This window comes from Macaca thibetana, chromosome 2 (genome assembly GCF_024542745.1).
Source record: "Macaca thibetana thibetana isolate TM-01 chromosome 2, ASM2454274v1, whole genome shotgun sequence".
In the NCBI taxonomy this organism is placed as follows: Eukaryota; Metazoa; Chordata; class Mammalia; order Primates; family Cercopithecidae; genus Macaca; species Macaca thibetana.
The window spans coordinates 36,652,540-36,667,900 of NC_065579.1; the positions used below are offsets into that span (position 1 = coordinate 36,652,540).

General features: G+C 49.3%; 1 protein-coding gene across 1 annotated transcript in view; it reads right to left on the reverse strand.

Annotated features, from left to right (window-relative positions):
- SLCO2A1 (solute carrier organic anion transporter family member 2A1) overlaps positions 1–5,895 on the reverse strand; it is a 97,249-nt gene extending 91,354 nt beyond the window's left edge. Inside the window, exon 1 of the mRNA XM_050779620.1 lies at positions 5,754–5,895. Coding sequence (XP_050635577.1) covers positions 5,754–5,849 — 96 coding nt within the window. The 5' untranslated portion in view covers positions 5,850–5,895. The remainder of the gene's footprint in view (positions 1–5,753) is intronic.
- Positions 5,896–15,361: the final 9,466 nt, after the last annotated feature.

Consider the following 15,361-nt stretch of genomic DNA (forward strand, 5'->3'; position numbering starts at 1 on the left):
TCATACCTGTTAGAATTGCTAAAATAAAAATTTGTGACAATACCAAATATTGATGAGGTGTCACAGCAACTGGGTCTCTCACATATTGCTGGTGAAAATGTAACTGGTGTGATCACTCCAGAAAACAGTTCAGCAGTTTAAAAGTATCTCACCATGCAACTAACATATAACCCAGCAAACACACTTGAGCATTTACGCTAGAGAAATGAAAACGTCCACACAAAATCCTTTACACAATTGTTCATAACAGATTTATTTGTAATAGCCCCCAGATGGAAATAATCCAAATGTCCTTCAATAAGTGAACGTTTAAACAAATTATGGTACAGTCATACCATGGAATACTACTCAGCAATAAAAAGAAACAAACTATTGATACACAAAACAACTTGGATGGATCTTACGGGCATAATGCTGAATGAAAAAAGTCAATCTCAAAAGGTCACAGATTGTATGACTCCATTTATATAACATTCTCAAAGTGATAAAATTATACAGGTGGAGGGGACAGATTAGTGGTCACCAGGGATTAGAGATGGTAGTCACGAAAGTGAGGGGACATGACTGTTAACGGTCAGCACAGGAGAAATCCTTGTGGTGTCGGAATAGTTCTGTATCTTGAAGTGGTGGGGTGGTGGTTACACAAATCTTCATATGTGATGCAATGGCACAGAACTATACACACACTTGATAGCAATGTCAATGTTCTGCTTTTGATATTATACTGAAATCATATAAGATGCAACCACTGGCAGAAACTAGGTAAAGCCTACACAGGACCTCTAAGTACTATTTTTCCTATGAATCTATAATTATTATAAAATAAAAAGTTTTTTAAAAAATTCTAAATCAATCATTTTGTTTGGCACTAGGAACTCAGCTGACTTTCTCTATGGTGGCTCATGAGGCCCCAGGTTCTGCAGTGACAACCATCTGTGTTGATCCTCTGGGATACAGACAGGTGCAGATTCACACAGCTGTCCTTCCTCAACAGAAACAGAATGGGATGGCCAAGCACATGTTAGTGAACCTAACTTCAGAATAGGGCCCAAACTAGCCTGGCTCTGTGCAGGCTTCCTGATGGGCTCATTTGCCCTGGGAGCATCCCTGGCTGCTTAGTTCCACCATGACTGGCTCTCAGGCTCTGGCCCATAAATGGTCTGAAGGCCAGCGCCACCACAGGCAGAAAGGGGATTGAAGTGAGTGCTGGGGCTGGTTAAAGACATGGGGCAGGATAAAACTAAGTGGGGTTGAGAAGAGGGAGAATGAAGAGGGGCAAGGCCAGGGGACTCCCTCCATTCCTCTGCATACACCCTGGTCTATTACACAAGCAAGACAAAAGAAGGCAAAGGGAAGCCATGTGCCCCTCTCAATGTTCCAACATCACTTCTGGATCTCTCAGAATGGAAAAAACAGGTAGTCACCGTCACAACAAAAGACAATGATCAGAAAGAGGTGAAATCAGCTATGTATATTGCGAAACATACAACACTGTTCCACTCGTTCCGTGTGAGTACCACCAGAAGACAAACTGAAAGCTAAGGAGGGCTTTGAGCATCATCCAGGAAGAGGAGGTTTGAGTGACCCATGGTCCACCTGACTACCCATTCCAGTTGTTCTTCCTTTCTCCCTACAAGCAGGGGAAGCAGGCCTCTCAGGAGGCAGATGCCTAGGAACAGAACAATGCTGTCCTCAACGTTAGAGAAACACCACCCCTGGGGAGGAGTGGGCCTATCTTAGCACACTGGAAGGAATTCTTGGGTTCAGGGGATTCTCTTGAGAGTGTTTTCCTGAGCATGAATCTGGTTGCTGGGATAGAGCACTTTGCTCTGGAAACTGATTAGTTAAGCAAGCCCAAGATGCCTCCCCATCACTGGGGGTCAGAAGCCTCAGGAAGGGATGGACATAGGCCAAGACAAAGTAATTCTCCTCCACTTCTTGGTCCTCCCAGGCCAGAAGTCACCAGGGCCACTGAAGCCAAGCTGTGAGGTTTGCCTTTCCCTTCTTCCCACTATTCTCCAGCCCTCAGTCTCCACTGGGATATTCCCTCACTGATTGGATATACATTACTTCACTACACTGGAGCTCTGGGTGTGTGATTTCCTGAAATTTGGTAGCAGTCACCAACCACTCCTTCTATAAGATAACCTCAGTTTGGTCCCGAGGGCAAGTTTTATTTTAAGGAGAAACAGAGTTTCCTGAAGCCGCCAGGATAAGTCAGCTGCAAAAGCTGCCTCCCATCCCCACCCTCAGGATTACTAAATGAACCTGTTTTTAATTTAGCATTCCGGACACTGAATGCTGAACAGTGATTGTGGAGCAGATCTTTGCTTCTTAAGATTCCTGACTGGGTGCAGTGGCTCACTCCTGTAATCCCAGCACTTTGGGAGGCCAAGGAGGGTGGATTACCTTAGGTCAGGAGTTCAAGACCAGCCTGGCCAAAATGGCAAAACCCCGTCTCTACTAAAAAAAAAAAAATACAAAAATTAGCCAGATGTGGTGGTGGGCGCCTATAATCCCAGCTACTCAGGAGGCTGAGGTGGGAGAATTGCTGGAACCTGAGAGACAGAGGTTGCAGTGAGCCAAGATGGCGCCAGTGTACTCCCCCGGGGCAACAGACCGAGACTCAATCTCAAAAAACAAAACAAAAACAAAAACAAAAAAAATCCTGTAAGCCAGAGGCAACAGAGACTGTAAATTAAATCTGGTTTACTACCGCAGGAAAAGAGACACATAAAACCCACCTGAGAGCTGCCACATTCTGGAGATGACAGTTATGAAGAGGGAAAGCGTATCAGCCTGTTAGCCATTGAGAGCATCCATCCTGCAGCCACTGCTGCTCCCCTTGGTCACAGCTGGGATGTGTGTGTCACCAGGGCCCAGAGAAATCACTGGCCACTGGGAATAAGCACACCCCTGCTAAACCAGTGTTAACTAGCATAGTGTTGATGGTGAGGGCCAACTTGAACAAGGGTTTGGGTCTTTGACTCTGAAGTCTCACATACCTGGTTCCTCTATAGTCCACCCCTTTCTGGTTATGAGAACAATTTCACAATGCCTTGTTTTCCTCATTACTAATGAAGACAATAATAGTATCCAGTCAATAGGGTTGTAATGAGGATTAAATACAGATAAAGTATTTCCATAGTTCCTGGTACACTCATACAGCTCAAATACTGTTAGCCACTATTACTATTATTTTAATCATCATTATTATTATTAAATGTAGTTTTTCTTAACTAATAACTATGTCTTATGGAATTGGTGGAACAATCATTCCTAAATGTTTGAACATGAACAAATCCTATTTGTTGAAGCAAGAATTGATCTCAGATGGGTACTGATCCTGAGAGCACAGCATGGTTTACAACGCCCTTTTCCTATGCCTCATTCCACATAATCCTCATTGAGTCCCATGAGCTGGTTATTGGTCAATTACCAGCTTTTTCAGGTAAGGACCCTGAGGCCCTGGAAAGGTAAGAAATGCTTCCCTGCATCATCCCACTAGTAGGTGGCTGGGATGGGACCTTGGATCTGAGTCTTCTGGCTTTATCCACTTCCCCTAAACTATATGGTTTGTGGGTATTTGCAGGAATGTCCAAAGTCGATTGGTTAGTCTGTCCAGCAACAAGGAATCTAGACAAATGACAGACCCTCTGGTCGAGTGTCCCCTGTTCCCACTATGTCATACATGTCCCAAGATATGTGCAACCCATCCCCCACTGCGAGGTGGCAGGGCTATGACAAGCACTCTCACTGAGAGGAAATATTCCTTCAAATAGCAGAGCTTCCAGTTATTGCCCCAGGAGGGAAAGGCGCAAGTGACTTTAACTGGTGGAATTTGAGATTCAAGATTTATCTTGGACACCGTAAGCTATCCAACCTTGTATCTGGTTTCAGACTGATGAGTGGAGTTAAGTGGAAGTCGCTCCAAACTCTGGTCTTACAATTACTGTGGATCAAAGGAGGTGATGACTAACAGAATCTCATTTTTAGAGTCAAGAAAAACTCTTAACTGGCATGAGCACTTAACTCCTTTAGGAGGCCAATTGGCCTGAGCCCAGCCCTCAGGTACATGTGGATAAATCATCGACACATGAGAAATCATCTTATTTATACAGATCTCCAAAGAAATTGCTGGCATAAACAGTTATTTTAGGGAACCAGGATGGGTTCTAAATGGATCAATCTCATTCAGCCTTTCCCTCACTGTCAGGAATCTGTCCTGGATACCCATCCCTCCTGCCCTTCTTGGTGAAAATGAAGGGAGGTTGCTCCACCCTAGTTCCTGTAGAGGCCCCTTTCTTTAGACTATCTAATCCTAGTCCCCACCCTTTCCTCTCAATTCCTAATTTATAAATACCAAAGGTTCCAAAATTCCCTGATGAAACTTCTCCAAAATGGTGGAACCAAAACTGCACACAACATTTCCATCCAGCTCTGGCCAAAAACGAGGAGATTTGGAGATTATTTTAAACTATCTCAAAATTTCTGTTGCTTATCCATATCCAACTACAAACTCAATTCAGCCTGTATTTATTGTGGTGCAGAAAGAGCAGAAGCAGGAGTGGAGATCCCAGCTGAGTAAGTATGCAGGTGAGATCCACTCTGACCTCCAGATCCCTTTCTGTTGGACACATATAACCAGTGCACCGATACCCCTTCCACAAAAGGATGACACCATCATCCCTTTGTGTAATCTGGCTTCCCCTTAATTGCACCACTGGAGGCTTTATCCAGTCCCATCTGACTGTAGGGTTGTGGGAAACAACCTCTCTACACCAGAATCCCACTCTGACCAGAAGAGGCCTTGATGCAGTCTCTGCAGTCTCCCACACCCTCACGGCAGCAGCTCTGCCCTCTCAGGAGGTATCTTCCATTGTTACTTCTGCCTAGCCAGCATGGGCAAAACAGCCCGAGTGTGGATTGAACCATTCCAGGTCCTCCTGGACCTGTGAGGGAGTGGAAGGCCATTTCCGACCCCTGGGAAAGGTGCTCTCATCCTAAGAGCTGCCAACACCCTATCTTCTCACCCGCTCCGCATATCTTGCCTGGTGAGTGGCACCTGCTTAGACCTTACCGAACCGTGAGAGCCGTGGCCTTCCTGGGGTCATTTCCAGATCAGGAAAGCCAATCCGAGCACGCGGGTTTGTTGCCAGCCTGGGGGAAGCTGCCCGCTGAGAGAGAATTCTCAACATAACCGCGAGCAGCACAGCCAGGTAGCAGAGCCCCCCACCTCCGTTGGCGGGAGAAGAAAGCCTGGGGAAGGAGAACATCCCTTAGGCCACCCACCCCAGGACGAGGGGGCTCGGACGAGACACAGTCTGTCCCTCAACGCGCGGGTGGCCCCCTGGCCAAGCCCATCCCACTGACGAAGTAACCGCCCGCTGGAGGCCGAAAAAGGGTTCCTCGAGATAATCTTTTTCAATCACCGAGCAGGACAATTCTCTCGCTTAAAACTCTGCCTGAAGTTGTCCCAGTAAGCAGTAAGCAGGTACTTCCATTGTCCCATTACTTACTCCGATAAAGGCGTGTGAACACACACACACACACGCACACAAGCGTGCGCACAGACACACACACTCGCGCACACACGCCCAGCACGCGTCGCCCGGGGATGAGATCCGAGCGCAGCACGGGAGGGAGCTCGGGGCTTCGCAGCGCCTCCTGGCTCCGGCAGACAGACACGGGTGCCCAGCCGAAGGTGCGCCCGGAGCGGCCCCGGCCCGGACGACCCCGCGTACTCCGCTCACCTTAATGTTGCCGAAGACCGAGCGGGCACAGCGGCCGGCTCGGCTGGAAGAGGCGTCGCTGCCCTGGGGCGCGCCGAGCTTGGGCAGGAGCCCCATGGCTGAGGGCGGTTGGCCGGGCGCGGAGCAGCGCGGGGGCAACGGGCCCCGGGGCTAGGGACCTGGCGCGCGGGGGCCGGGGCGCCTCGGGCTGGAGCGGCTGGGCGGGTGAGAGGCGAGCGCGGCGGCTGCGGCCGGAGGAGATTCGCGGAGCGGAGACTGAGCCAGGGAGTGCGCGCCCAGAAGTTTTTATAAGTGGCAGCCGCCGATGATGAAACCCGCTCCAATAAGAAAGCTGTCTGAAACCCTCCTCCCTCTTTTACTCGGGTGTCAAAGGCGCTGCGAGCCCCCGCCCCTCCGCCGCCACCGCCCCCTCAGACAGGTGTGACGCCGCAGCGACCCGCTAGGCTTGACTGCCCCGGAGAAGATCCCGCCTGCCGGGAGGCGGAGAGGGAGGGAAGGAGGTGGCGGGCCCGGGGAGGGGAGGTGAGGGCTGTGCGGGGGCAGGAGGCTGCAAGGGGGTGGAGGCTCCTGGGGACTGGCGAAGAGAGGGTGGGTGAAGCGAAGGTGGGTGACTGGAGGGGATGGAGAAAGAGGTTGGCAGGGCTGGGGGGCAGGAAGGCTAGGGTATGAGGAGGCCCGAGGCGGGCGCTGGAGGGGCCAACGGGATCCAGGGGGTGGAGGGGAGCCCCGGCACCCCTCCCGACGCTCTTGGGGAGATTTACGGAGCCAGTCTCTGCTTGTTTGCACTCGCAGAAAACCTGGGCCCTCAGTTCCGGTGATGGCTCTGAGACTCGCTGCAGCTCTGTTTGTGTTGAGGACTGATTTATATTTAAACTGCTCTTTGCGCTGGAGAGGGGGCTGGGTAACAAGGTGAAAAGGTGGGGGCTGGGCCCGAAGTCTCTGGACCTGAGCCAAGGTAAACTGCAGGGGCTGTCAAGTGTCGGCATGGCTGGGTCTGGCCTGGGGTGCTGGGGGGAGGGGTAGAGGGGGTGGGAGGGTGTGGACAAACGAGACTCACCCCACTGACCTCCTTCTCAGTGCTGGCATGAATAGTGGGTTTATTTTTTCCCCAAGATTTTTTACCACCAGGATTCCAAGCGCGGAGAAGAGACAGTGAGGCTTCTCAAGGGAAGGATAACAAGGTTCTTCCAAAAGCAGCTGCAGTGAGGAATCCAGCTCTGGAGGCATTTTTCCAGCTCCCTCATTCCTGTAGTCCTGTACAGAGGGAACCTCTCCAACCCCACCCCAAACCCAGGAAAAGATGCCGTCAATATCCAGGAGGCTTTGGCTAAGACAAAGGCCACAGGACAGATGGACCACATAGGCTTCTTATTTCTACCCAAGATCTGATACCTTTCTGGGCCTGGTCTGGCCTGGCCTGGGTCTGGGGGCTTCTGTGCACCTGCGACCCAAGGTCCCTGGACATGGCAGCATTCCAGAGCTGTTGAACAGTGGGCAGCCCCTGGCCACTTCACTCAGCCATAGAGCAAGGTACATCCAGACAGGCTTCCCACAGCTCTGTAGCAGCCCCAGCCTCAGGGCAGGCATTAATTCCAGCTCCCATCTGTCCACTGGGAGAACATGGCACGCAAGGACAGATACCAGCATGGAGCACTTGGTGTGTGCTGGGCATACCAGGCCCTCTGCTGAGCACCCACATGCAGGATTTCATGAAGCCCCAACGTTAGCCCTACAGGCATAGGTACTATTAGAGTCTGGACTCCACAGACAAGGATGCTAGAGCAGTCCAATAAGAAAGCTGTCTGAAAGCCACAGCTAGCAAGTGGTGGAGCTGGACCCTGAATTCAGCCTTGTCTGACTCTAAAGCCCAGACTTGAAGCATTATGTTTTCTGATCAGTTGTCTAGTCCAGCAGCCCCATTTTGCAAGATGAACTAAACAGGGACCAGAAAACCCCCAGGCCAAGGTCACAGGCACCTTAGGGCTACCATGGCTGGAGCTTCTTTCTCAAACCCTGAGACCTCACTATGATCCTCTGGTAGAACCCCTGGAGGATCAGCCTCTCCAGCCCTCACCTAGTCCCGTTCTGTTAATCTGGCCCTCTGCCTCCCGTCAGCGCCAGCATCATCTCCAAAGGAAAAGCCTATTCAGAAATGCTCACAGATGCTTATCTTCCTTCATTGACCTTTACTGGGTGGAGTTCAGCTAAATGTAATGGAGAGCCAACCAAAATGACTTAAATGAGATTTATTTGTCTCTCATAATAAGAAGTCTGCTAGTAGGTAGTCCAGGGGTCATAACCTAGGCCCTTCAAGATTCCTTAGCCTGTGGTTCCCATCCCCATGGCTGGCTCATTGTCACAAGATAGCTGCTCCATCTCCAGCCTCCTCTCCTAATTCCAGGAAAGACGTGGAAGACAGGAAACAGGAAGGGGCCATGCTTACATCAAGAGAGCAAATCTCTCCCTTGCATGCACAGCTGCTTTTCCTTAAGTCTTCTTGGCCAAACCTGGGTCACATAGCTACCCCCTGCAAAGGATGCTAAGAGGTATAGTTAACACTATTGCTGTCCTCTGAACAAAATTGGGGTTCTATTAGGGAAAAAATAATAGTGTGTTTTACATTTTCAACACCTGCACATGGAGTAACCCATTTGCTTTCAAGAGCACTCCCGGAGGATGCCTCCCAGACTTTCTGTCCTTAAATTTCGGTAAATATTTCCTAGCACTGAAAAAATACAAAATCAGGCTGGGCACGGTGGCTCATACCTCTAATCCCAGCACTTGAGGAGTCCAAGGCGGGCAGATAACTTGAGGTCAGGAGTTTGAGACCAGCCTGGCCAACATGGTGAAACCCCGTCTCTACTAAAAATACAAGATTAGCCAGGTGAGGTGGCAGGTGTCTGTAGTCCCAGCTGCTTGGGAGGCTGAAGCAGGAGAATCGCTTGAACCTGGTAGGCAGGGGCTGTAGTGAGCCAAGGTCGTGCCACTGCACTCCAGCCTGGGCTACAGAGCGAGACTCTGTCTCAATAAATAAATAAATAGATAGATAAATAAAAATAAAACAATAATAATAATAATAAAAGCTAAACCACAAGAACATCTCCTGACCTCAAAGACTCTATGGTCTCAGGGTGGGAAACAAGAAGAGAAAGTATGGCTTTGATGTAGGAAGAAAGCTATTGTGCACAGCTGCTATGGGAGCATGGAGGTGGGGCCCTAATTCACCTTGGACAGCAGGAAGACTTCTGGGAGGAGGTGACTGTCAAGCTGAGCCCTAAGAACTAGTAGGATTGAGAGCATTAGGGTAAAGAGGATAAACCTACTCCATGGTTTCAGTCTGGCTGGAGCTCAAGACCAAGCGCAGTGGGTATGTGGGTATGAAGCAAAGAGGCTGAGAGTTTAGGCTGTCTCCCCAGCACAATGGGGAGCTGTTAAAGGCTTCTGACCAATGGTGACCTGGGCTAATTTGCATTTCACATGGACCTCTCTGGCAGCCAGAGTGGAATTGGGCAGTCTGTGGAAGGAACCCCAGGAGCTATGATAAAAGCCTGCATGGCAGCAGTGGGATGGTGGTAAGAAGGAGAGAAAAGCTTAAGAAATGTCAAAGGGAGGTGGCACCCACATATCAGTGAGAGGAGAGATGTTAGTGATGACTCCCAGGATCTGGCTTGGGCAACTAGCATTGGTGATGCCCACTCCTGACAGAGGGGGCCCAGAAGGAGCAGCCACTATTGAAGGAAGCCAGTGAGTATCCTGGTCGCATTCTGAATTCAAATTTCCCAGACTACACCCAGGTAAGGATCTTCAGGAGGCAGATGGGTATGTGGGTCCAGCACTCAGGGTGGACACTGGGCTATTGATAGGGGCTTGGAAATCCCACGTGGAGGTGATGGTTAAGCCTCAAGAAGGGATGAGTCTCCTGGAGAGGCTGTGTTGATGAGAAATAGGTCCAGGATGGGCCACAGCAATATCAAGGTGGCACAAGGGATGGAGCCAGAGTGGAGGAAAGTAAACCAGGGGAGGAGATGTTGACAGAGCAAGGGTACTCTTTCAGAAGGGAGGAGGGCAGGCACATGGCCAGGCTGCTGAGGAGGCGAGAGAAGGCCTGAGGAGTGGCCACCAGGCTGGCAACGCTGGCACTGAGGAACTTGGCAAGAGTGTCTGCAGCGGGTGATGTGGGCAGGAGAAACTGGAAAGGAGAAAATGCAAATAGAACCCATCAACTACTTTCTCAAGGTTGCGGAGGGAAGGAGAAAGATAGAGAGCAGCTGAGCAGCTCCGGGCTCTCCTCTCTGCCTGAATTGTCTCCAGCTGTCTTGGCCTGGTGCTGGGGCAGTTAAATTCATTCCCACTTCTGGGCTTTTGCTCATGCTGTTCCCCTGCCTGCATGGCCTGCCTCGCAATGCTTGGCTTCTTTCTTCAAGGAGTGGTTCATGTTATTATTGCCTGTTCTGGGCCCCATAACAACAGTAGAATCATGTCTTGCAGTGGTACAGTCCTGTCATGCACAGACCTTGTAGTCAGACAAAATCGCTGACTACCTTCGATAGCTTGCTTAACCCATTGGCTCTGCGCTGCCTTCTCTTCATGATGAACTGTTGCGAAGTGCATATGAGATGATGCATGGAGTGCCTGGAGCATAGCAAGGTCTCAATGCTGGGAAGCTGCGTTGCTGTGGGGGTTGGTGGTATAGATGTTAGTAAACTGCACTCTAGGTATCTTTCTCCAACTCAGCTGTGAGCTCTTCAAGGGCAAAGGTTCTGTGTCAATTCTCTTTATCTCCCCCATTTGACCTAACATATCCTGTTGCTCAAAAATGTTTATTAAGTGCTATTAAGCAGAAATGAATTCTAAAAGGGCCCTCGTGACTGGAAACAGCCTCATTGCTCCTAGACCTCCATGCCATTGTTCTCTCTGCCCAAACCCTGTTCCTTCTGCCCCCTGGAGGCCTCTGGGTTGTCTCTGGGTCTCAGCCTTGTCTCTTCTCACTGGTGGCTGGTCATGAACTTGGTGGGCCACATTGCCCACTCCTGCAGCAGCTGATGAAGCTTCCTTGACAATTTAGATATCCAAGTGTGATCATAGGTTAACTCTCAACAGTGACTGCCTCTCCTGAGTCAGAGGCCATGTTTGCAGCAAGGGCTCCACTGCTGCTTTGTCACTGTCACTGGTGGGGCACTGCAAGTCACCCTGACCACTATTTCATATTTTTATTTAACAGTGCCAACAGTCTGTGCCTGGTTCTAGTACAAGGTTGATTCTTTATTTTTTTTTTTGAGATGGAGTTTCGCTCTGTTGCCCAGGCTGGAGTGCAGTGGCGCCATCTCGGCTCTCTGGAACCTCTGCCTACCAGGTTCAAATGATTCTCCTGCCTCAGCCTCCCAGTAGCTGGGATTATAGGCGCACACCACCATACCCGGCTAATTTTTTTGTATTTTTAGTAGAGATGGGATTTTACCATGTTGGCCAGGCTAGTCTCAAACTCCTGACCTCAAGGGTTCCGCCCTCCTTGACCTCTCAAAATGCTGGGATTGCAGGCATGAGCCACTGCGCCCTGCCAAGGTTGATTCTTTTAATCCTCAAAACCACCAAATGAGGAAGGTTATTTTCATTAGTTCCATTTTACATGAATTTCAGCAAATATTTCCTAGCACTGAGAAAATACAAAAAAAAAAATCCCAAAAAACAAAAAAAAATTAGCCACAAGAACATCTCCTGACCTCAAAAACTCTACGATCTCAGAGTGAAAAAAAAAAGAAAATGTGGCTGTGATGTAGGAAGAAAGCTATTGTGCACAGTTGCTATGACAGCATGGAAGAGGGGCCCTAATTCACCTTGGGCAGCAGGAAGACTTCCTGGAGGAGGAGGCTGTCAAGCTGGGTCCTAAGAACTAGTAGGACTGAGAAGATTAAGATTAGAAACTGAGGCACAGAGAGGTAAAATAACTTGGTCAGGCACACACACATGCACACATACACGCAGGCACACACATGTACATGCACACACATATGCACACACACATGCACAGACATGAGCACACACACAGGCACACACACGCACATGCACACACATACACACACACACACTCTTGGCAGGCAGGCTTCGTTAATGCTCTCTTGGCATTTCCTGGTTAGAATTGCTCTCCTTGTGTCCTCACCTTGCTCGTAGCAGGGTCAGCCCGTGGAAGCTGCAATGAGGAGGTTCCCTGCACATCCTTATTTGTTTTCTGGATTCCCCACAATGCCTGTATCACTTGTATAATCACTCTGGGGCTCATGTGCCCTGCCCGGGGTCCAGCCCCTGGTCTGGGCCCACGCTCCCACCTGCCCTGGCCTCACTTCTGGGAGGGATCTCTTCTTTCCTCAGTCTTGCTTCTTGGGCCTCTTCTCTCCCCTCTCTTTATTTGCCCAGGTCTGTGGCTTCCTCATTTATTGAAAGGCCCCAGGCTCCCTATTTCCTGCCTTCCTGCACCTCAGCCCCTGTCCACAGAGCCCAAGGAATACGTATTGAGCCCTGTTTTTCTCTCACCTGGGAAAGGGAGCGGGTGCCCTGCATTGCCTTGCACACGCCCTCTCTGCACTGTTTGGACTGACCCCATATCAGGTAGATTGTGAGCCTTCAGGGCAGGGACCAAGTACAAACACAAGTGCAGATAGCAGGATGCCACCGCCGGAGACACAGCAGGGCTGATTTGTCAGAAGAGCTTGCCTCTCCCCACCACTCCTGCGCGAGGGGCTGATGGGAGACGCACGCAGTGCATACCTTATTTCCCAATTGAACAAAGCAGGGGCCAAGAGCACTGGGGCTGGGCAGCGGCTCCTGGCTCCTGGACCACAGCCTCTCCCTGTGCTTGGCCCCTGCCCTAGGCCAGCCTGGCTCTCCCAGGCAGCGTCAGTTCTGCCTTCTCTGCTGTAAACATCAGGGCCAATAAAAGTTCAGTGAGACCCTTTACCTGGGCCCTGGTCTGCAACACACCCTGGACTCAATATGGTGCTCTGAGTCACCTGGTGAGGTCACTAGAAGTCAGGCCTCCTCCCTGTTCATGGTCACAGGGAGGGAGTGCCTGGAGGTGTGGCTCCATTGCAGGGCACTCAGGAAGAGAATGCTCGTTGCTTCCCTGTGCAGGCAGCAGGCGAGGAGGCTGAGGAGAGTGACCAGGGAGGACTCTGACCTAAGGACAGTAAGCCCATGGCTCTCTCACAGCAGGGTGTGGAGACTAAATACACGCAGGGGCTCCTGGCCTCACCAGCTCCGAGAACCTCCCTCCAGCGACAGTAGTAGGAATGATGGTCAGCAAGGTAGACCTCTTCTGTTTACTCCTCTCCAAATCTGTCCCTCTTCTAGTGAAAGTTCCCCGACCTTCCTTCGGGGTCCCAGCCCTCCCTACTCTCAGGTGCTGAGGCCTAGGTAAGCTGACATTCACTGGGGCAGGAGGGCATGGGGCCTAGGCCTGGCCACTTGGGCCCCCTGCTGGAGCGACCAGGACAGTGTGCTCTCTCCCAGGGCCAGCGTCAGGGCAGACGGCTGCCTCCCTCAGTGTCAAGGTCTAGGGAGCCCTGGGGAGAATCTGCCCCAGGATGTGGCCACTGGAGGAACAGGAGTGTGGGCCAGAGGTCACCGAGGCCCATGGCCACGTCCTTTAGGCTGTCGGTCTCAATGGGCCATTGCATCTGGTCTTTGCAGTTCTGTGAGCCAATAAATTCTTTTTATAGTTTAAGTTTTGTTGAGCTGGATTTCCTGTTGCTGGCATCTGAAGAGTTCTATTGAATCCAATAAACCAAGTTTTCAACAACACTGGGCAATTCACACAGCAGCCTCAGAGCCAGCATCTCACTTAACCCATGCAGCTACCATGAGAGGTGGGTCTGGTTGTTGTAATCTATGTTTCAAAGAACAGGAACTAAGGCTTGGTTATTAAGGGCTCCCCAGTCCATGTGAAAGGTTAGTGTGACCTGGCACCCCCGCTGTGAGGTCATTGTGACCTGACACCTGAGACTTCTGAATACAGACCTTGTCTTCCTGCTGGGTCCCAAGGAGCTACTGTCACTGCTGGGATCAGGCCCCGGTGGCTAAGAAGGTAGTAAGGGTGGAGGTGGGACTACCCAGCACCTTGGGGAGATGGTGGATCTGCCATCCCCGTTGACCCTGCCTTTTGGGGGGTTCTTCCCAGTCAAACTCAGCTGGTCTGTAAGGTTTTGTGGGGAAGTTCACACCAAGGGCATTGGAAGGGACATTTTCATCAGGTCAGTGCAGTGGATAACCCACATTTTAAGATTCCCCTGCTGATCAGCCACCTTCCAGCACTCCTTTTCTCCTGCTGGCCTTATGAGCAAAAATTACAGTCCATGGAATTGTAATTGGCTAGGTCTTTGGACAAAAACTACTTAGGGTAATCTTAAACTTTGTTGGCAAAAATGGGGGCTCCTTTGAAACTCCAAACTTGCCTATTTGCGTGCACAATTGGAACAAAGAAAATACTGAGCCTCCCAGAGAAAATGGGAAGGAAGCCTAAGTCTCACTTGGCCCTTTGAAAGTTCTAAATGGAATCAAGAGGCTACCATTGCCTCCATTAGAGAAAATAATTCCAAACTGAGTGAGTGCCTTAATGAAACAGAAAGAGATAGTTCTTGCAAGACTGAAATTAAAACTGTTAAAACACCTTTGAAAGACCCTTCTTCCACTAGCCCCCTTGCTCACCTCTGCCTGACTTCTGCACCTTTTTCACCATCTCTGCTCTATTGTTCACTCCCTCCTTCCTCTTTCACTCTTTCAGCTGGTTATCTTGAAAAGGTTCCTACATTTTCTCTAGGCTCATTTGCATGTTTCTTTGTAAAATCGTGTGATAAATTGCTATGATTTATGTTACCTTGGCATGCATTTTAATCCTCCTCTAGCACACTTGAACTCCTTCTTGAGAAAACTTAAATTCTCTCTGTGCTTGAGATGTAAATTTGTACCTGTTTTATCTGAAATTCAGTAAAGGCTTTGGCCACGGGGGACAGATAAATTTCAGCCTATTCCATTTACAGAAACACAGTTTGAATCCAACTGTCCTTTTAAACTAGTGAGTTTTAAAATTAAAGCTGTAAAATCTTTGTGTCTTTTTGTATTTTTGTGTATATGTGTGTATACATATCTGTTTGTATATTGTCTATGCTACCAAATTGGTTTATAAATGAATGAGTACTCATAAATTAAGCAAATAAGTCCAAATGCTTGTCAAGTTCATGTAACTTAGTAATCTTTTGGTGGGTGGGACTAGTCTAATATTGTTGGTTTGGTGGGAATCACTATGTCTTCTGAGTTATTAGAAAAATATGCATGTATTTAACTTTAGGGTTCTTGCTTTTATGATACTTGCCTGGCATGCAATAATGTAAATTTGACTGATGAAAAAATTTAGCTTAAGACGGTAGCTAGGTTTGTCTAGAGTCTCATGAAGTTTTCCAAATATAATTGTTAAAAGTAAAAGAATTGAATGGATGTAAATGAAATAAAAGTTCATAAATGAACTGTTGATAATGGTTATGCTTTATATGTTCACTCGAGAAGATTTCTCAAATGTCTTTTTTTTTTTTTTTTTTTTTTTTTTTTTTGAGACGGAGTTT